Source organism: Drosophila subobscura, chromosome O, assembly GCF_008121235.1.
Source record: "Drosophila subobscura isolate 14011-0131.10 chromosome O, UCBerk_Dsub_1.0, whole genome shotgun sequence".
NCBI classification, from domain to species: Eukaryota; Metazoa; Arthropoda; class Insecta; order Diptera; family Drosophilidae; genus Drosophila; species Drosophila subobscura.
This window is the reverse complement of record NC_048533.1, coordinates 13,175,419-13,195,162: the sequence shown is the minus strand read 5'-3', so window position 1 is coordinate 13,195,162 and position 19,744 is coordinate 13,175,419. Positions and strand designations below refer to the sequence as shown.

At 50.0% G+C, this 19,744-nt stretch overlaps 6 protein-coding genes across 10 annotated transcripts; 3 read left to right on the top strand and 3 right to left on the bottom strand.

Moving 5' to 3' along the window:
* Positions 1-229: 229 nt before the first annotated feature.
* LOC117896648 (DNA-directed RNA polymerase II subunit RPB2) lies at positions 230-4,249 on the bottom strand. Its single transcript, XM_034805095.1, is given in 5 exon segments — positions 230-729; positions 794-999; positions 1,002-1,727; positions 1,784-3,952; positions 4,081-4,249. Coding segments are annotated over 5 exon segments (3,528 nt in total). The 5' UTR covers positions 4,103-4,249; the 3' UTR covers positions 230-324.
* Positions 4,250-4,470: 221 nt separating this feature from the next.
* LOC117897586 (RPII140-upstream gene protein) lies at positions 4,471-5,629 on the top strand. The gene is given in 6 exon segments (XM_034806540.1): positions 4,471-4,601; positions 4,603-4,730; positions 4,795-4,960; positions 5,022-5,110; positions 5,171-5,301; positions 5,304-5,629. Coding segments are annotated over 6 exon segments (801 nt in total). The 5' UTR covers positions 4,471-4,556; the 3' UTR covers positions 5,546-5,629.
* Positions 5,541-7,178, bottom strand: LOC117897585 (twinfilin). Its single transcript, XM_034806539.1, has 4 exons — positions 7,059-7,178; positions 6,919-6,996; positions 6,053-6,828; positions 5,541-5,997 (listed from the first exon to the last, which is right to left on the bottom strand). Exons 1-4 carry the CDS (start codon positions 7,081-7,083, stop codon positions 5,839-5,841), a joined length of 1,038 nt encoding a protein of 345 aa, XP_034662430.1. The 5' UTR covers positions 7,084-7,178; the 3' UTR covers positions 5,541-5,838.
* Positions 7,179-7,619: 441 nt separating this feature from the next.
* On the top strand, positions 7,620-9,977 carry LOC117896211 (abl interactor 2). 4 transcript variants are annotated; one of them, XM_034804342.1, is made up of 7 exons: positions 7,620-7,756; positions 7,934-8,300; positions 8,355-8,980; positions 9,047-9,134; positions 9,222-9,233; positions 9,314-9,501; positions 9,566-9,977. In XM_034804342.1, the coding sequence occupies exons 2-7, from the start codon at positions 7,945-7,947 to the stop codon at positions 9,727-9,729; spliced, it is 1,434 nt and encodes a 477-aa protein (XP_034660233.1). In that variant the 5' UTR covers positions 7,620-7,756; positions 7,934-7,944; the 3' UTR covers positions 9,730-9,977. The 4 variants fall into 4 exon arrangements, with proteins under 4 accessions (XP_034660233.1, XP_034660232.1, XP_034660235.1 ...); XM_034804341.1 differs by having other exon boundaries at positions 9,044-9,134; XM_034804344.1 differs by lacking the exon at positions 9,222-9,233.
* A 145-nt stretch (positions 9,978-10,122) lies between these two features.
* LOC117896209 (kinesin-like protein KIF19) lies at positions 10,123-17,606 on the top strand. Of its 2 annotated transcripts, XM_034804338.1 has the most exons (6): positions 10,123-11,730; positions 14,917-15,093; positions 15,155-16,610; positions 16,663-16,811; positions 16,874-17,217; positions 17,282-17,606. In XM_034804338.1, the coding sequence occupies exons 2-6, from the start codon at positions 14,983-14,985 to the stop codon at positions 17,487-17,489; spliced, it is 2,268 nt and encodes a 755-aa protein (XP_034660229.1). In that variant the 5' UTR covers positions 10,123-11,730; positions 14,917-14,982; the 3' UTR covers positions 17,490-17,606. The 2 variants fall into 2 exon arrangements, with proteins under 2 accessions (XP_034660229.1, XP_034660230.1); XM_034804339.1 differs by lacking the exon at positions 10,123-11,730 and having other exon boundaries at positions 13,083-15,093.
* Positions 17,607-17,738: 132 nt separating this feature from the next.
* On the bottom strand, positions 17,739-19,181 carry LOC117896214 (odorant receptor 88a). Its single transcript, XM_034804347.1, has 3 exons — positions 18,068-19,181; positions 17,855-18,010; positions 17,739-17,796 (listed from the first exon to the last, which is right to left on the bottom strand). Exons 1-3 carry the CDS (start codon positions 19,064-19,066, stop codon positions 17,749-17,751), a joined length of 1,203 nt encoding a protein of 400 aa, XP_034660238.1. The 5' UTR covers positions 19,067-19,181; the 3' UTR covers positions 17,739-17,748.
* Positions 19,182-19,744: the final 563 nt, after the last annotated feature.

The window sequence follows — 19,744 nt, the reverse complement described above, 5'->3', positions numbered from 1 at the left end:
TTTGCACTCATATTTAAACCCAAATCGTCCAGCATAGGCCTCATACCCGATTGAAAGCAATGCGAAATAAGCAAATAAATCACATCCCATTTGAAAATGTTCAACTCTTGTCAGACTTTCGCCGAGAAATAATTGTAGGCCGATGGCTCGTGGCACGTCTGGTGTGGTCTTTAAAATGCAGCCCAGGCATTTGCTCCAGTTGCGCGAGGGGAGCCAAAAAGAAATTGAGTGTCAATTATGGTAATTTAATAATTAACTGCTAATGGGAGCTGCTGGGAGGAGCTCCCCCAGCTTGGGCCTAGGGCAATTAAGTGGAGCGCTCTGTCAGTTGACCATCAGGCGGGGCGCAATGTTCATGGACATCAGCTCCTGGAAGAGCAGCTTGGCCGCATAGGGCAGGCGCACCTGGGAGATTTGCGTCTTGTTTTTGCAGCCCTTGCACTCGAACGTGTTGTTGCGCAGATTGGCGATGGCGATCAGGCCGCAGAAATTGCAGATGTGAACGCGATACGGATCGGAGACCTCGAACAGACGCTCCCTGAGGAACTGGGCGGCACCGTGAGAGATCTGGCAATCACGCTCCATCTCACCGAAACGCAGGCCACCATCACGGGCTCTGCCCTCCATGGGTTGTCGCACCAGAATCTGGACAGGGCCGCGGGCACGTGAATGGATCTTGTCGTCCACCATATGCTTCAGACGCTGATAGTATGTGGGTCCCAAGAATACCTTGAAAAGAAGAGAATTTCTATTAAAAGAGAGTTCACAGAGGGCATTGTTTATGGGTAATCACTTGAGCATTGATCTTGCGTCCTGTGTGGCCATTGTACATGACCTCGTTGCCACGCAGATGATAGCCGTACTCCTGGAGGAACGTAGAGATCTTCTGCACGTTGACGGCATCGTTGAAGGGAGTGGCATCACCAATTTCTCCCTTATTTGAGCCCAGCTTGCCCTGGAGGCACTCGATTAAATGCCCGATTGTCATACGAGAGGGATGGCATGGGGATTAATGATGATATCGGGAGCCAGTCCCTCGCAGGTGAATGGCATGTCCTCCTGCCGATACTGAATGCCGCACGTTCCCTTCTGTCCGTGACGGGAGGCAAATTTGTCGCCGATCTGTGGGATGCGCACGGAGCGCACACGAATCTTGCAGAACTTGTAGCCCTCGCTGTTGAGGGTCAGCATCACCTGGTCCACGATGCCCGTCTCGGAGTTACGCAGGAAGGTGGAGGCGTCTCGCTTTGCAAACCGCTTCGTGTTGCTGTCCAACTCGTCGTCGTTCTCCGGCAGGGTGATGGTCTTTCCAATCACCACATCGTCGCCAGAGACTCGAATGCCAGGCGCAATGATGCCGTCATCGTCCAGTTTGTCGTAGTGGGCATTCCGCATGCCCTGGCAGGTGCCGCGATGGGGTTTCTCAAAGTTTTCTTCCTGATCGCCCACCCGTTTGTTCTCGGAGTCCTTGTACGAGCGGTAGAACACCGATCGGAAGAATCCCCGCTCCACTGCCGAGGCATTCAGGATGACAGAATCCTCCTGGTTGTAGCCCGTGTAGCAGAGAATGGCCACAATCGAATTGATGCCGGCGGGCAGCTCTCTGAAGCGCAGATACTCCATGGATCGTGTGGTAACGAGCGGCTTCATGGGATAATACAGCACATGGGCCAGCGTGTCCATCCGCACATGGAAGTTGGTGATGTACACGCCCATGGCTTGCTTGCCTGCGGAAAGAGTAGAGTATAAGCACAAGAATGACACTCCAGAGATAATTCCTTACCCATAGCACTTTGATAGGTGTTACGCGGACTCTGGTTGTGATCGGGGAAGGGTATAATGGAGGCACAGACGCCCAGGATCATGGCCGGATGGATCTCACAATGCGTATAAGTCGTACAATAGGCATAGTCCTTGTCCTGTTTGAGATCATACGGCGACATGGCAATCATGACCGTCTCCTCCTCCAGGGTGTCGATGTATTCCACCACGCCAGAGGCCACCAGCACCTGCCAGCTGTAGTTGTTGTAGTCGCGCTCCTTCAACATCTCCACGTGGGTCTTCTTCAGCAGCAGCGATCCATTCTCGACGATCAGCAGCGGCCGACAGATGCGACCCGCATCCGTGTAGATCCGAATCTCACGATCGCGAATATCTCGGATCATGGACACCTCCGACACGATGATGTCCATCTGGCGACGCAGTTTTCGGAGCGTGGCCATCAGCTGCTCGGGATCCCGATGGATGCCCACCCAGCAGCCGTTCACAAAGATCTTGGTGGCATCCGCAATCGCCGAGGGTGCAATTTCCTCCAGATTCTCCATGGACCACTCCTCCAAGAACTCCAGAATGGGCGACGGCTGTGAGCCCACGGATATGTAGGCCATCAGTGCCAGATTCTTGACCAAACCGACGGCGGCTCCCTCCGGCGTCTCGGCGGGACACAGCATGCCCCAGAGCGTGTTGTGGAGCTGACGAGGCTTCGCCAGCTTTCCGTCGCGACCAATGGGCGAGTTGACGCGACGCAAATGGGACAGGGTGGAGGCGAAGGTGAGGCGATTCAGCACCTGGGAGACGCCGGCACGCGCCTGATGCGCCTTCTTCTGGTCGCCCCAGTTGCCTGTGGCCAGGGAGTAGCGCAGGCCGTCGGTGATGATGTTCGTCTTGATGGCCAGCTCCAGATTGAAGTCCTTTCCGCGATCGATGAACTTCTGCGTGTACATGCGCACCTCCTTCATTAGGTTCTTGAAGAGTCCGCGGAAGAGGAAGGCCAGCAGGGGACCGGCCAGATCCAAGCGCTTGTTGCCGTAGTGATCGCGATCGTCCAGCTCCCGGCGACCCAGCGAGGCCAGCAGCAGGCGGTGCACCATGTAGCCGAGGAAATACGCCTTCTTGGTCTCACAGAAATCGGAGACGCCCACATGGGGCAGCATTTCCTTCTGCAGAATTTCCTTGGCGTACTTTATCCGCTTGTCCTTCGTCACGCCGGGACGGGCGCCTCGCGCTCCAATGAAGTTGAGGGCCACATTCTGCTCCTGCACCACGAAGGCTTCGTCCAGCGATGGCTTTACCATTTCCATCATCTCCGGATCGTCAAAGTCGTAGATAATGTGCTCGAGAATGTCGCGATCGGCCACGAAGCCCAGGGCACGGAACACAATCATAATGGGTATCTCCTGCTTGATGTACGGCAGGATGGCAATGATCCTCTGTCCAATGGCTGATTTCTTGATGTTCTGCGAGCCTCGCGCCATCATGTTTACCCACAGAGTGGAGGTGGGTCGCGAGCTGTGCTCCAGGCAGGATCGTATCTCCGTCTTGAAGGCGTACTTGCCATCCTTCATGCTGAACACGTAAACTGTGTTTGTGGCCATCTTCTCCTGGGCAATCAGCACCTTCTCGGAGCCGTTGATGATAAAGTAGCCACCGGGATCAAGCGGGCACTCGTTCAACTCGGTCAAATCACGATCCGTCAGCTGGGAGAGCAGGCAGTAGGTGGATCTCAACATAATGGGAATCTTGCCAATGAAGGTCTTCTGGTGCTGAGTCTCCAAGGGATCACTGCCTTCCACATTCTTTGTCTTTGTTATGTCCACGTACAGCGGGGCAGAGTAGGTGAGGTTACGCAGACGCGCCTCGTTCGGCATCATGGGACTGGGCGAACCATCCTTCTCCCAATGTGTCGGCTTCGACAGATAGATCTGTTCGAACTTGAGCGAGAATCTCGGCGGTGTCTCCACCTCGCCGGATGTGTGCTGTGCCTCTGCCTGCAGCTCGATGGCCGGCGAATCCTCCACAATGCGCTGCACAGACATCTGAATAAACTCATCGAAGCTGTCCAGCTGCTGCCGCACCAGACCCTTCTCATCGAAGTACGCGTTGATCACGATCCAGCAGGCCTCCTGCCACAGCTCGTGGGAGATCTCCTCTGCATTCTCCTCCTCGAACAGCTCTGCAATGATTTATTTATTAGCAACAAATAAAGGAAAAACGCGAACGGAGCGCTAGTGCTCCATCGCCGCCATGTTAGTTTTCATTTTGCAGCCGCAGCGCGTGCCTTGTGGCAACTTTTCTTCGCACCTTCCTCGTTGTCGTACATCATTTTGTTGGTTTTGCTCGAGTGCACTAGCACTTAGAGCGTACTAATAAATATTATTTAGTCGATTTAATCTTATTAAAACTATTAAAAACACACAATATTTCACAACAAATGTTCGCAGAAACCGCATTCGGCGGCGTTTGTTTTGAAGTGTTGGAAAACGCGCAGTATATAACCAGCAGATAAACAACAGCAATGTTTTATTCTAAAATGACAATTGTTTATGCAGATACATTTTATCAGCGCTAAAACATATTATTTCAAAACTAGAAATCATTTAATTAAGCAAAATAAAATTTGTTTTGTTGCACATTTACATTTTAAATAAACATTCGTTTGTCTGCACTGCAAGTGAGTCCGCACCAACCTTACAGCACTGGCAAAACAGCCGGGCAACAGCTGGTCGTTCTCATGTTGTCCTCTTTTTCTTGTTATTCAACGCAACGCGGATTTTCGAATGAGTTTCTTAAGAAAAGGCGGCCGGTTTCTGATTGCCGGCATTCCTGCCGACCTTTCACGATTCCCCCGATGACGTCGTCGACAAGGAGAACAAAACCTACAAAGCCTATTTGGCCAGCAAACCACCAAATGAAACCGGTCTCGAGCGTCTGAAGCATATGTTCACGATTGAGTAAGTAAAATGTTGCTTATAAGAAGTATTCCAGGTCTAATGATACTTTCCCATGGTTAAACAGTGAATTTGGCAGCATATCCTCCGAACTCAACTCCATTTACCAGGCTGGCTTTCTGGGCTTCCTCATTGGAGCCATCTATGGCGGCGTTACACAATCGCGGGTGGGATACATGAACTTCATGGAGAACAATCAGGCCACGGCCTTTAAGTCCCACTTTGATGCCAAGGTGAGTGCATGCCAGTCATTTTTGTGTGCTCTAATCCTATTGCTTTGAGTTTTGTTGGCAGAAAAAACTGCAGGATCAGTTCACAGTGAATTTCGCCAAAGGCGGCTTCAAATGGGGCTGGCGTGTGGGTCTTTTCACCACCTCCTACTTGTGAGTGCTTCAACCATCAATTGAAACAAGATCCCAATTATAAATTCCTCTCCATTTTAGTGGCATCATCACCTGCATCTCTGTTTACCGCGACAAATCCTCCATTTACGAGTACCTTGCCGCTGGCACCCTAACCGGCGCCACATACAAAATAAATCTGGGTCTGCGGGGCATGGCTGCTGGCGGCATTATCGGGGCTTCATGGGCGGCATTGCTGGCGTGGCCTCCCTGCTGCTGATGAAGGCATCGGGCACATCCATGGAGGAGGTGCGCTACTGGCAATACAAGTGGCGAGTGAATCGCGACGACAACATTCAGGCGGCATTCAAGAAGATGACAGAAGACGAACACCCCGAGCTGTTCAAGGCCCACGATGAGCGTGTGTCCGAAGATGTGTCCCTGGACTCAGTGAAGGAGAAAGCAGACAAAGTGTAGACTTAGATCAAAGTTTAATTTAAATAAATTGCATATGTGTCCATTTAAAGTTAGACAGAAATACATTTAAGGAAGCCCACAATGGCTGCTGCTATGCGTTGTTTCAGTTGATGCCTAGTGCAACTAAGGATTTGGATACGTTTCAAGATACAGATACGGATACAGACATTGGATACGGAAGACGCAACATAGAGAAGAGAAGACATGAAGAAATAAATTAAATGCTTTGCTAGGAAACTGAAAGTTGAAGGTGGTAGTAGATGGGAGAGCCTGGACTCGGTGGGTATTGCGATTCAGACTTGGTCTTCGTTGGAGGGACGCGTGAGGCGTTTGGCGCCGCGATTCGGTGGGCCCTTGGGCTTGGCAAATGCCGGACGATGCAATATCTTCTTGGGATGCAGCTCGTCCAGCAGGTAGGCTTCAGTCAGCTCGTTCCCGTTGTCGATTTCCAGCTGTAGGAGCAAACAATTAGCCTTGCAAACGGAATGACAGCTACTTTCCACCTACCTTTTTGACCACATCGACTCCCATGGCCGCCAGTTGCTCGAGGAACGGCGCCTTGCAGCTGGAGTACATCATGCGCTCGCGCACGGAGCACGTGTAGCCGGGCATGGAGTAGACAAACACATACGACTCCTGGTAGTCACCCTCGTGGGTGTGCCGGAACAGGAACAGATGGTATCGCGCATGATCCTCGGGCACCTGCTTGGGCAGAGCACTGAGCTCCACCTGGGCTGCATGGGACACATGAATGCGCTCCTCCTCCAGATCAATGCGAAACTGCAAGTAATCGTAGTTGCCTCGCACCAGATCCTGCACAGCGGCCACCGTGGCATCCGTCAGGGGGCAAGAGATCCCTCCGAGCGTCTGCTGACGTGTGTTCGTGCTGATCTCGGTGTGGACCTCCGTCTTGCGCAGCTCCTGCAGCTCCTCCTCGCGCGTGGTTAGTGGCGCGGGAGCCGCAAAGTCCCGCTTGTGCTTGCGGTAGCCCTCCAGCGTAGTCTCCTCCAGAGTGGTGGCGTGCAGCTCCTCTGTGATGTACGCGGACCCGAACTCCGTCTTGAGCGTGGCCTTGGTGGAGGCGTACACCATCTTTTGGCGTATGCTGGCCGTGTCCGGGATCCAGCTGATCAACAGCCAGCTGTGGCCCAGCGGTATCTTCGCGTCCAGCCTGTACAATATGTAGCAGGGCACATTCTCCTCCAGAAGCGGCCCTAGCAGCTTATCGTAGTCGCGCTCCCAATCCTTCTTCGCATCAGCTGTGGCGCTACAGCTGAGCTGCTCTGCGGGGGCGAAAGAGAGGCCGGAAGCCGTGTGGTTATCACTGGATACACAGTATATTTATGATGTGTATATATACACTTGACACTCACCATTCTCTATGGATACTTTTAGCACTCGCAATTTCCCATTTTTGGCCTTTCCAAACAGCTTTGCCAGTTGCTCGTTGGCTGCGAAAGCACAATGGAATGTTAATCTTGGGTTTTTTATACGGTTTCAGATAAGAACCTACCTCTGATTCCCGTTTGATGAGACATTTTAAAGGTAGCTAACTAAATTTGACGAAAAAAATATTACTAATGCGGTGTTCAGTGTGACCGACACTCAGAAATTTACTCAAATGTAGATAGTCATTTTCAAAATATACTGTATTGTATATGTGAGTGTTGGAAAAATCGCGACACCAACGAAGAAAGTGGCAAGGTGTGTGACCTGGAAGAGGGGTCAGGAGTGTGATGCCACAATATATATCTAATGGGAGAAGCATTCAAGAAGATGACGATTGTTATTCTGAAATATAATGAAGCTATCAGTGGAAAAATTCCATACAATACACGAATTAGGCATAGGAGAGAATTTCCCTGAAATATAAGTTCATAAGGTATACAATCCAATCAAAAGGAGTATTTATAATAAGCCAAACTGATTCTTCAATCGGATTAAAATATTGTTTCAGTGTTAAAAGTCTTCGCTAGGTAGTAATATAAAATAGAACATCAACATCGAGGAATATGATGTATAACTGCGGTATCTTATGGTATCTTTTTAAAATGAGATGGTATATTTTAGAGGGTCTGACGGTATATCGATAATTCCGCGGTCACACTGCTGCGCTTGGTAAAATGTAAAGAAAAAACTGCATTTAATTGCATTTAACGCGACCAAATCGACACAAAAACGCATTGATAGTGCAATCGCATAGTAAATAAAGTGAGTAGTAATTAGGTTTCGTCGTTTATCCACGGTCTGGCGGGCAATCAGAGTGGCTCTGTCGCTGGCGCAGCACTCGCAGTCGCTGCCGACGTCAGCAGAGGCCAGTCCCCGCCCCAAATGTTTACATGCCATGAAAAACGAAGCAAAGCTGATGGTTTTTTCCTCTTTGGGCAGCATCCACACCCATGTTAACCGAAGCCCCCATGGCCAGTGACAACATAATGGACGAACTAGCATCTTTGATACGCACCGAGATCCCCGATGGCCGCCAGAGCCTGCGAGACAGCTACACCAATCTCGAGCGGGTGGCCGACTACTGCGAGGACACCTACTATCGGGCGGACAACAAGAAGGGGGCACTGGAGGCTACCAAAAACTACACCACGCAGTCGCTGGCCAGCGTTGCCTACCAGATCAACACCCTGGCCTATAGCTACATGCAGCTGCTGGAGCTGCAGGCGCAGCAACTCAGCGAAATGGAGTCGCAGATGAATCACATCGCCCAGACGGTGCACATTCACAAGGAGAAGGTGGCCAGGAGGTAAGTGGAGTGTCTCCCGTGTGTCCTTTGCGATATTAAGAGCATTTTTTCCAGGGAAATTGGCGTCTTGACGGCCAACAAAGTGAGTTCGCGGCAATTCAAGATCGTGGCCCCCATCAATCCGGAGAAGCCCATCAAGTATGTGCGCAAGCCGATCGACTACTCGATCCTGGACGAGATCGGCCATGGTATCAACTCTGCCCAGCATCAGGTGCGCCAGAAGCATCGAGGCTCCAGCCACGGGTCTGTGCAATCCCTAATACCGCCTTCGGTGGGTCCGCCGCCCACCACCAAGCCACCGACACCGCCGCAAATGTCGCGTGCGGGCAACACGGGCACCCTGGGCAAATCAGTGAGCAATACCGGAACGCTGGGCAAGAGCTCGCGGGAGTATCGCACTCCGCCGGTGGTCAATCCACCGCAGGTGCCCTCGCACTATGCACCCAACTATCCCATTGGGCATCCGAAGCGCATGTCGACGGCCTCGTCCAGCACCACGATGACGACCACCACCATGGGCGGAGGGGCAGCAGGCAATGAGCGTGCCGCGGGTTACAGTGCGCTGCCGATGCCGCCAAGCCAGCAGATAGCAACGCACGTGAATTTACCCTCGGCGGGCATGATGCAATCGCTGCCACCGCCGCCGCCAACCACCTACGACGACAGGAGCAGTATGCCACGTGAGTTAACGCGCAGAGAGACTAAACCCCAGCGAAGGCTAATAAACACTTCTTGATACTTAGCAGCTCCTCCTTCGCCGCTGACGGTGTCGCAGCACGAGATGACCGAGCAGAGTCACATCGGAATGCATACGCTGGGACGCAACATCAACAGGTAAGTCGCATCCCGCAACCTGCATCCCCTGCATCTGCCTGTACATAAATGTAACTCATTTCATTGTTCCCCATGCAAACACACAAGGAATCCGAATCGGTAAATTGCATGCGCCTGCATAGTGTTCTCCCACATTTATTTATCCCCAGACCTTGATTAACCCTTTGACTTTGCCACAGGAATCATTTCAGCTTGAATTTTGCACGTCCGGGCTCGCAGTCACCGCCTTTGCCGCCACCGCCGCCGCCAGAGGATGAGCATCAGGACTTTGGCAGGCCACGCACCTCGACGGGCCCACAACTGGCGCCCATTGTGCCCGAGGATCAGAATTTGCCTGGCTGGGTGCCCAAGAACTTTATAGAAAAGGGTGAGGCGGATCTCTAGGAATAGATACACTGTAGAACAGAATATTTATTTAATATTTATTTCAGTGGTGGCCATTTATGACTACTATGCGGACAAGGATGATGAGCTCAGCTTCCAGGAGAGCTCGGTGCTTTATGTGCTCAAGAAGAACGACGATGGCTGGTGGGAGGGCGTCATGGATGGCGTCACCGGCCTCTTTCCGGGCAACTATGTGGAGCCCTGCGTCTAATTAGAGCTGCTTCGTATTCTAAAAACATGCCAACCATTACAATAATCTGCATTATCTGGTCTGTTCCCGTCTTCAGCCGCACCCAAAGGCTGCTCGAGACTTAACCAAATTCTTTTTTGCGTTTTCTTTGGTTGCTCTGAAGACCGGAACAGACTCGTTTGACAATGACGATAACGATTTTGAGCATATTTTGATAAGGACAATTATACAATTACACACACACACGTACACAAACACACACATACATAGACACAAGGCGAGAGCAAGTATTCCATTAACAAACTCGTCAGACATCAGCCTTAATGCTGCATTTAGTCTAATATCAAGCACAGGATCCATTGTCCACACTCCTCATTGCCGTCGAAGGGGAGATCGAAGGGACAGCATTTAGCAGTGCAGACAGCCCTCAGAGCGTGCGCTTGCTGCAAACTCAAACTATTTACACTTTAGTAGCAGAAAATATTGCAAAGAGCAAAGTTAATCTTAAATAACGAAAGACATTCGAAAAAGCCTAGATCTAGACGAATTCAAGTCCTGTCCACCCACACCCAGCGCCAATCCAAATCAAATATTTGCCCACAGTTTTGTCCAGCGATTTTTCTTTGTTTGTTTGCCTTCCGCTTGGATTATTATTAACCCCCTTCGCCCGCTTGGATCGGCCCATCCATCCAGCAATAATGCCGTAGGTTATACAAATTTCAGTTAGCATTTAATTCGTTAGATATTCGTTTGCTTTAGCCTTTGTCTCTGCACTTTTAAGAACCGCAACGAGAATAGATATTGTATATTGTTTGCAATTATATATTTAGTCGAAATGTTCGAAATGGAATTGCCCGGAAAACGGAACCAAATCAAATCTATACACAATATGCAACACGCTCTACGCTCTACCATGTACTCGTACTCGTACCCGTATTCGTATTCGTATTTGAATAATAGCTAATAAAACAATTTTCAATTACTACACACCGCGCCAGTCCTTGCACTCTTGACCGAGTAATTTGTCTTGACCTTCACGTGTGTGTGCCAGCAAGAGAAAATTTCTTAATTGGCAGGGAGGCCCTGCCAAAATGTGAAATGCAAATGCAAGTCCTTGGACATGCATCAATTCGGGGGAGTAATGGATGGCATACATGCATAGCTATAGGTATGCCAACACTTCTTTTATTTAGGCCACTCGCCCGAATCAGTCAGTCAGTCAATCAATCATAATCATCGACTTCGACATCGGCTGCTCCATAAACATTTATGCATTTCAATGTCTTGTCCTGTTTTCCCAGCGAAAACTTAAAGTTTGGATCAAGGAAATGGACGACTGCTGCGCGGTGATATGTGGAAAAACGCTCACATTTATTATTTTTGGTGAATAGTGGAGGTTGGAGATTGGAGGTTGACGTGGCGGAAATGCCTCACCATTTGGACATGCCGCCCGACAGACGATTGTGTCAGAGTGATTTGCATAAAATGTGCTAAGCCTCGCGAGAATGCCTTACTTATTTGTCGACAATTATTAAAGTGGAGCCCAACAAACGCCGAAGAAATAGTTGTTCGGATCCGACACTTGACCAGCGCAGAATGCGAGGACCGGACCGAACCACAGAACTTCTGCACAAACTCCACCTGAAATGTATGCAAAATGGCGCATTAGCATTTCAACAATTCACAAACGAAAAACAACCGAATGGAACCCCCCCACGAAGAACAACAACAACAATTGATTGTGCCACCCAAGCGAGGAGCCACTTGGGGCTCGGGCCAGGACACGTCCTGCTATGCCTATAATTTCGTTAGTTCTGACCAGTTGAGTGTAGTCCGTCGTCGCGACAGGTTCAGGCTGGTTGGAACTCGGAAGTTTTTGTAACCCGATTCGTACGTTCACCGGTTTGGTTTTACCTTCCGCTTTAAACAACTTTTCGACGGTAAAGTTTCTACGGTTTTCGGGTGCAGTGACACAGCAAAGAGCAAAGAACAAAGCGGATATAACGAAACAAAAAACTATTTGTAAGTGCGCCATTTTGCAGAGGTGCTTCAAAAGTTGTTATCAAATGTTTTCTTTATATAATCGATCTTTGAGTTCTGTTCTGCAAATACGAGAGAGAGGAACTCTGCAGGAACTCCGCATTTAATTGACCTACTTGGGGGTTGCCTTATCCTCGAATCGGATTTTGCTTTCAGCTTTCAGCTCAACTGTAAAATATTACATTATTTCATGTCAGAGATTGGGGCCAGTCCCCATCCCCATTCCTCAGTCTTGTTGCCAGCCATTGGCCATTTTGTTGTGTGCCGAATGTGTGAGATATTCGAATACTTTTCGGTCCGACTGTGTGTACCAAACAATGCGGACAAGTTGGCCCACTTATTGGCCAAGTTCTTGAGACTTTATCACGCACAGCATTTCCCTACATACCACACGTTTTCGTGTTTTCCCCTCACCCCTGCCTCCTGCCCGATCAACTTAATGAAGGTTAAAGTTTTCGCACTTGCATGACGTCACTTTAGCTGGAAATGCAACAGCAACAGGGGCTGGTCACTTTACCTGATGAGCAGCCTAAAAATAGCCATGGTGGGAGGTGCCCACAGCAATGGCTTTCGTGTAATTAAGTAAATCCTGTCCATCAATCAAAAGCCTGCTGCGTATACGCAACGTTCCCCTGTGGGTAATTACAGTCTAAACCTTTGGGCAACTTTGCTTGAACTGTGATTAGACGAGGGTTCTTGTGTTAGGTGGAGTCAGAGGAGCATTCTGGGGAAGAGGGTGGACTCGCTGAAGCCATAAATGTACTGCGGCTACAACGATTCGTCAACGTTTTTCTTGTTTGAATAGGAAAATCAGTCTGAAGCCTTCTGTCTGTAAATATTTGAAGACATGGAAATCATTGCTTGGTTTTTCACTTCTACGAAGCAATATAGATTAATTCCAATGACAAATCTTTGTTTGCTCAGATATACATTGGTTACAAGCGGAATTTGGTTTACTTTCATTGAACTTCTTATAGGTTCTACTTTTCAGTAATTTTGCATTGTAATCTCTTATATTTCAATAAAAATCCTATTTTGAAACCTATAGAGAGACTATAGTCGGTTCTGCACTTATTTAAATCATCAAAGAAATATATCCACGATAGGAAATCTTTGATCTACCTCTTCTAGAATGCAACATTCGTTTTGGTTTTCTAGGTAATAATCTTAAGCGATATTTCAATTGATTTTCCAACTCTGCAAGTTCATTTTCCAATAGGATCTCTATCTAAAGCCTCCATTTACCTGGAAAACCCATTTGTTTTGTGTGTCAGTTTAGGGTCCCTTATTTTTCTTGAAAGGCTTTTCATTGTTTGGCTCATTAACCATAACCATAAAGAGTTTTTGCCACATGTTATTACTTATCTAGGATTGATGCGTTGGAAGCGCCGTGCCCCTGCGGCAGGTGTCTGAACCCAGTCGCGCAGTGGTTCCAGCTCATAAAAGGCATTCAAAGCCCCACTCCTCCACTGCTCCAATTCCCACTCCCCATGTCCACTAATGAGCTCCACTATGGTTGGACAAAATAGAAGGAGAGAAACTAAAACGAGGGCGGCATGTGGTGTACAAATATTACCACCTCATTGTCGGGGATCGGGGTTCAGTAGCCCGCAGAGCAGAGAGGCAAATCAAAACGCGCCATACCAAAACATTAAAATCATTAGCCGCAGACGAAGACAAAGCCGTAGTCCCCACGTAGTCCGAGTCCATCCAACCACCCAACGGCATACCAAAGGACATGCCTCCACATGGCAGTACCTCGGGAGTCCACCTGTCCGTCGGCTGTCGTGTCTGCTGGCAATTTACACAAATTCAATAAACGACAAAAGCCAGTCATACTCGTAGAATATGAAACGAGAACTGGGGAAAAAAGTGTTGAGGTCTCTCTCCACTCGCCGCTTGTTTTGGACTCTTTTTCGGGGGTTGGATTCTCTGTGGTATTGGTTTGGCACTCATTAAACTATTTGAATCGATTTTACGTAGTACATATTATCAAATTAGTTGTTAGGCGGCATCCCTCATCGTTCGACGCGCCCCACGGGTCGTAGGACACCCTCAAGAGTGGCACCTACGCGAGCCCACATGCCCATGTCCCTTTTTGTTGACACTCGAGGCCTGTAATTTGTGTACATATTTGAGGAGCAAGTGCCGCGGATGCTCTCTGTGCTGTTCCATAACATATTCATGACAGTCACTGGACATGGAAATTATAAGTTAATAATGTATTTTCACTTCGCACCACACAACTTCGATGGCCACACACGTTTTATAATTAAGCAGCTCTCAACCAAATTAAATAGTTATGGGATGGGCTGTGGTGACAGCTTGTGGGGGTTAGACGTGGGTGCCGGTAGCCTGAATTGGAAGGGTAAAGGGATTTTGGTAAGGCTTGCCTAATGGATCAATTGATGGAAAAACAATTGTTGGAATAGTAGACTCTAGATCTCAAGGAAGGCCATCATTTACGGGAAGAATTTGGATGCCTGTAGAATTATGGGAATATGTTTTTTGGATGAGAGGAACTTGGATTAAAAAAGGCACAGCTTCACAGAGCAATAATGAATATGAATCATATATTTATAGGCACTCCTTCAGGGGTTTTGAATTAGAAGGAAAGTATTTCGGGTGCTTAAGAGCAGAGTGATCTTTTCATCCCTTGACACATTTATTTTTGAGTGTGAAAAACACAAACAAATATTCCAAAATAAACTTCCAAAAGCCATCAATTTCTCTCCTAAAACCTTCGAAGGTGTTTATAGACTTTTTCGATAGGTTCATGGGACTTTCCCAGTTCATTGTGTCTTGGTACAGTACCCACTCGATGACCTGACATCGAACTCTTGTACCCTCTCCCGGGCAAAGCAATGATTTGCATGCCAAGACACGCAGCAACTTTCGGGGCGTTCAAGTTCACGGCTTGATTTATGGCTCACGCCAACTCCAAGAACTCCTACAGAGGTAAGCGGGAACCCTAAGGACTTGTAGGAGAAGCCCCTGGCCCTGCCCCTTGCTTCGAAACCCATTCGGGGCAAGACCTTGGCGCTCAAATTTACAAATCCATTAGGACAGCGTGCCAGCGAGGGTGTTGCCGGGCTGATGGCATTTTTACGATTGTTGACAACAAATTGACACAATTTGTAATGGTTTTGTTTGGTGGTTCCTCGACAGGTCATCAGCCAGGCCAGGCGGCACGTGTCCATCGAAGGACATTCGACCAGCGACAGTCAATTGGAAATGGCCACCAGCGCAGGAGCTGGCAGCTGGTCGGGCAGCAGTGGAGGCAGCACATCATCCCAAGGACGAGCCATTGCAACGGCCCAAACCGCACAAGATGAACGTCTAGTGGTAGGTCGAAGCGAAAGGATAAACACAGACACATTTATAATCTTCGATCCCCCCATTTTAGGTGGCAGTTCGAGTGCGTCCCAGCTTGGAGGCCGCTGAACGCTGCATTGAGGTGATCTCCGGTGGATCGCTGCTCTACGATGATGGCAGCAAGAATCGTCCGCGGCAGTACTCCTACGACCATGTGTTCCGCGAAAACGACACACAGGAGCAGGTGTACAAGACGACAACGGCGCCGCTGGTGCGAGATGTGCTCAGCGGCTTCAATGCGGCCGTGTTCGCCTACGGAGCCACTGGATCGGGCAAGACGCACACCATGCTCGGCCCTGTGCCGCGCAAGAAACCAGCCACGAGTGATCGAGCCCCGCCCACCGCTGCCTCCGGCTTTGAACCGGATGTGAGCAGCCAGGACATTGGGCTTATGGTGCGCGCCATCGAGGACATATTTGCGCACATCGAGTCCGTGGAGGAGGAAGGGGCCTGCAAGGTGTCCATCTCGTATCTGGAGATCTACAACGAGCTCATCCGCGATCTGCTGAATCCGGGCGGACCGCTGGAGCTGCGCGAGGATAATCGCGGACAGCGCATCACGGTGGCCGGTCTGTCGGAGATCACCACGTCCAGCCGCAAGGAGGTGGTGGGGCTGCTGCTGAAGGGCAACAAGGCCAGGACCATGGAGCCGACGGCCGCCAACCAGACCTCGTCCCGCAGCCACGCCCTGCTGAGCATCACGGTGCAGACGCGCACACCGCTGGGCACCAAGCAGGGCCGGCTCTTCCTCACCGATCTGGCCGGCTCAGAGCGGGCCAAGAAGACCAAGAACCGGGGCAAGCGACTCCAGGAGGGGGCACACATCAACCGCAGTCTCCTGGCGCTGGGCAACTGCATCAACGCGTTGTCTGGCGGTGCTCGCTATGTCAACTACCGCGACTCCAAGCTCACACGCCTGCTGAAGGAGGCGCTGAGCGGCCGCTGCAAGACGGTCATGATCGCCCACGTGGCGCCCGAGAGCAAGCACCGCGACGAGACGAAGAACACCCTCGTGTACGCGGATCGCGCCAACAGCATCACCACCAAGCTGCAGAACTCTGTGTACATTGACGAGTTCAAGGACTTCCCCACCAAGCACTATCAGAGCCTGGTCTCAGAGCTCAGAGACGAAGTCTCCCGCCTGCGCACCAAAATGCTGACCGATCGGCCACGCAGCGGCAAAGCAGCAGCAGCAGCAGCAGCGATGACAACAGCAACAACGACGACGATGGCTACGGCGACGACAGCCAGCATTCAGCAGCCACCAGTCGAGGTGGAGGAGGCAGATGATCAACGGAAGACGGAGCTGCGGTACTTGCGGGAGCAGATCGTGCTCACCTTTAAGCAGCAGATGAAGCTGCGCCGCAAGCTGCTCGAGGCCGAGAGCCATCTGCTGGGCCTCGAACTGGACGCCGAGCGGCAGCACATGATCATCTCCCACTGGCAGGGACGCATTGGCAAGCTCTACGATGCCATGGGCGAGGATGGTGAGTGTTCTTCGATGTGTTTGCTGACAGAGGATTGATTTTTCCTCTGCAGATGTCGAGTCGGAGGGATCGGTGGCATTGAAGAATGCCTGGGGCGAGCTGGCGGCCATTGAGAAGGAGAACAGACGCTACAAGGAGATACGCGAGCGCACCGAGCAGGAGCTGGAGCAGTGTCGCCAAAAGGGCGTCAAGCTGGAGGATGTCAGTTTGCACAGTTTCCAATTGCGTCGCAGACTTCATCCAAATTTCATTTTCCATTGCAGGAACTGCCAGAGCGCATCAGCAGCGACGAGGAGCGAGAACTGCTGGCCCTGCTCTGTCGCGTCCACGAGCTGGAGGCGGACAAGGTGTCCCTGCAGGCGGAGCGACTGGCCCGCCAGGCGGAGCTGCGACGACGTGACCTCCAGCTGCTCCGCGCCGAGCGGCAGCGTCGTCTGTGCGAGGACATTATCAGTTCGCAGCGCCGGCTCATCGAGGAGGGCAACGTGGATCTGCCGGACGAACTGCGAGAGCTCTACGGGCTCTATCAGCAGGAGATCCATGCGGGCGTCGTCACGCCCAGCACTAGCAGCTACGAGAAGAAGCTGCCGCCCATCTACACAGCGGGGTAAGAGACCACGCCCATCTTCGAGAGAGCCACTGACCTATAATCTCTTTTGTATTCCACACAGTTCCGATTCACCAGGCTCCAGCTCCAGCTCGGAATGGTCTCCGGCATCTCCTTTGCCGCCCATCGAGATCCATGCGGATCCTGTGGACCGCGTGATGGGTCCGCCCGTGAATCCACGCCTGCCCCGACTCTCCACTGGAACCGCCGGCGGTCCACGACGTTCATCTCTGCGAATGGCCAGGAATACGCATTCACGGCCACATCCGTAGGCATGGGTCCAGCGAACTGGAGATGCTCAGGAATAGTTGTTACTAAGGGTTTAGGATTACACGCGGCGGGTCTCCCTGCAGACGATTTGCTCAATAGCTCTACCTAATTATTGTATTATATCTTACCAACTTATAAACGTTTCTTCGATCACTCTGAATAAACAAATGGAATGCTTAAATGAGATAATATTTGACTTGAAAGTCTCTTCGAAAGTGTCAGATATATTGGGAATCTTATCCAGAGGTTTGAATGCATTTCCTAGTGTGATTTTAGAAAGGTAAAGAGTCTGTAGGCCAACTGCATGATCTGAAAATGAAGAAATAAATATAAAAAGGGACAACTCTTTATGATTTTATCAACTCACATCGGTAAAGTGCACCATGTTGACTTCGATCAAACCAAAGGCGCCGAGCTTCTGTGTGCGCTGGGAGTATTGCATCCAAAGGAGAAAGAACTTGCGATACCTTCGGCTGCCCATGTACCAGGCCTGGTGACTTAGCGATGACTCTATGCGAGCAGACTGTCAAAGGAGGTAAGGCTATAATATATTATTCTCGTTCCTAAATTGATCACTCACCGCCTCCTCTAGCTGAGTGCCACGCAGACAGATCTCAAAGGTGAAGGCCACCAGCACCATGGTGGGAGTTATGTACTGGATAATCATAAACAGATCCGTTGTTTCCGAGAGCATGAATAGATAGAAGCAAAGCGATCCAGCTCCTAGAAAGTTGCTCACCAGAAAGGCCACCTTGAAGATGTCATTGTATTGACCGCACAGCCGATTGAGAAGCTGTTGGCGCTGCACCAGAGTCCTCAAGTCAGCGAAGAATTCAACTTCATTGGTCACACTGTCCGCGGGATTGATGGCCTCCAGATGTCTTGAGAGGTGATCAAGGTGCATGATCAGATGCCCCTGCATCACGTTGAATAGATTGTCGAAAGTCATGAAAAAGGAGACACCGCAGGCGGTGCACGACACATCGAACAGCCACACCAGAGGGTAGAATCGGGGGTTTCTCCTCAGGTTGAAGGGCATCCAGCCTCCGAGGAGCTGCTGGTGCTGCGTGATGGGCGCTTCGAAGCCCTCGTTGGTCAGCAGATAGACGGCCAGCGGCAGGCAGCAGAACATTGGCCCTGCCGAGTGTGCATAGACCCGCAGGAATCGATAGCGCTGCCAGAAGGATTTGTACGTGCGCTCCAGGCGCATTTCCCGCTGCTTCTGAATTTCAAGCGGACACTCGCGATCCAATGCATTCACAAAATCGATTATTTCGCGACGCTTCACGAAGAGCATCAGTCCCCGGATCGAGAAGTAAATGGTAATGCTGAGCACGGGCGGGTTCTGATTGGAGGGCCTGCCCGTAGACATATGAAGGATGATATCCCAGCCGTTGAGGCCAAAGAAAATCACATTTAAAATCGCTGAAATCCAGAAGGCTATCGAGGAGGAGTTCACCAGGCGATTGTCACCATCCCGCTTCCAGTCGAAGTGCACCAACCGGGTCCACTTTTGGAACATTTGAGGCCTTAGAAAGTCCTCCATCTTGATTGGATTCCTTGGCCCGGTGTTTTTCATCGTTGCCAACTGCTCCTGTACTGTACTTTGGGACCTTACTGCCAATCGGCTTATATATAGTCCTACACATCGCTGCAGTTAATGGGTCCTGCAGTTAGGAATCCTAATGATTAGTTAGCTGGCGTCGTGGAATTGCAGGCCTTGCAGCTTTGCCATTATCTATGAGAGTCCCTGCAATTAGTATAAATTAAGTAACAAGTGTTGATTTAATTATATGTTATTTCTGTACTCCAATTAAACTGCTTTACCACTTTAGTCTGAAATCTGAATTCCGTCAGACTTAAGGTTCAAATTTCAATCCAGTAAGATAACAACGAATCACGACGGGATGGTTCCTGCGTAGCACTTTAGGAACCGTTACCAACACCTCCATTTTTAGAGGTTATGTCTATCGATAAGCGTGATTTTCAACACTGGCAACCTTTTATTTAAATATTTTTCCGGCTGAAACTGGTTTGAAGTCGAATTCGAACTATTGAAACATAATAAGATGCAAGAGAGGCAATAAGCATAAAAAAAAATTTGAATTTATCAGTTGCCGACGCTTTGACTTGTTTCTGGTTTTATAATTTTCCGCGTGCAGATTAATTGGCGATGGGTGAGTAAAGAGCAAGTTGCCTGGTTTTTATGTTTATGTTTAAAGCTGTACAACTCGCATACACAGAAGGTGCCGCTCAG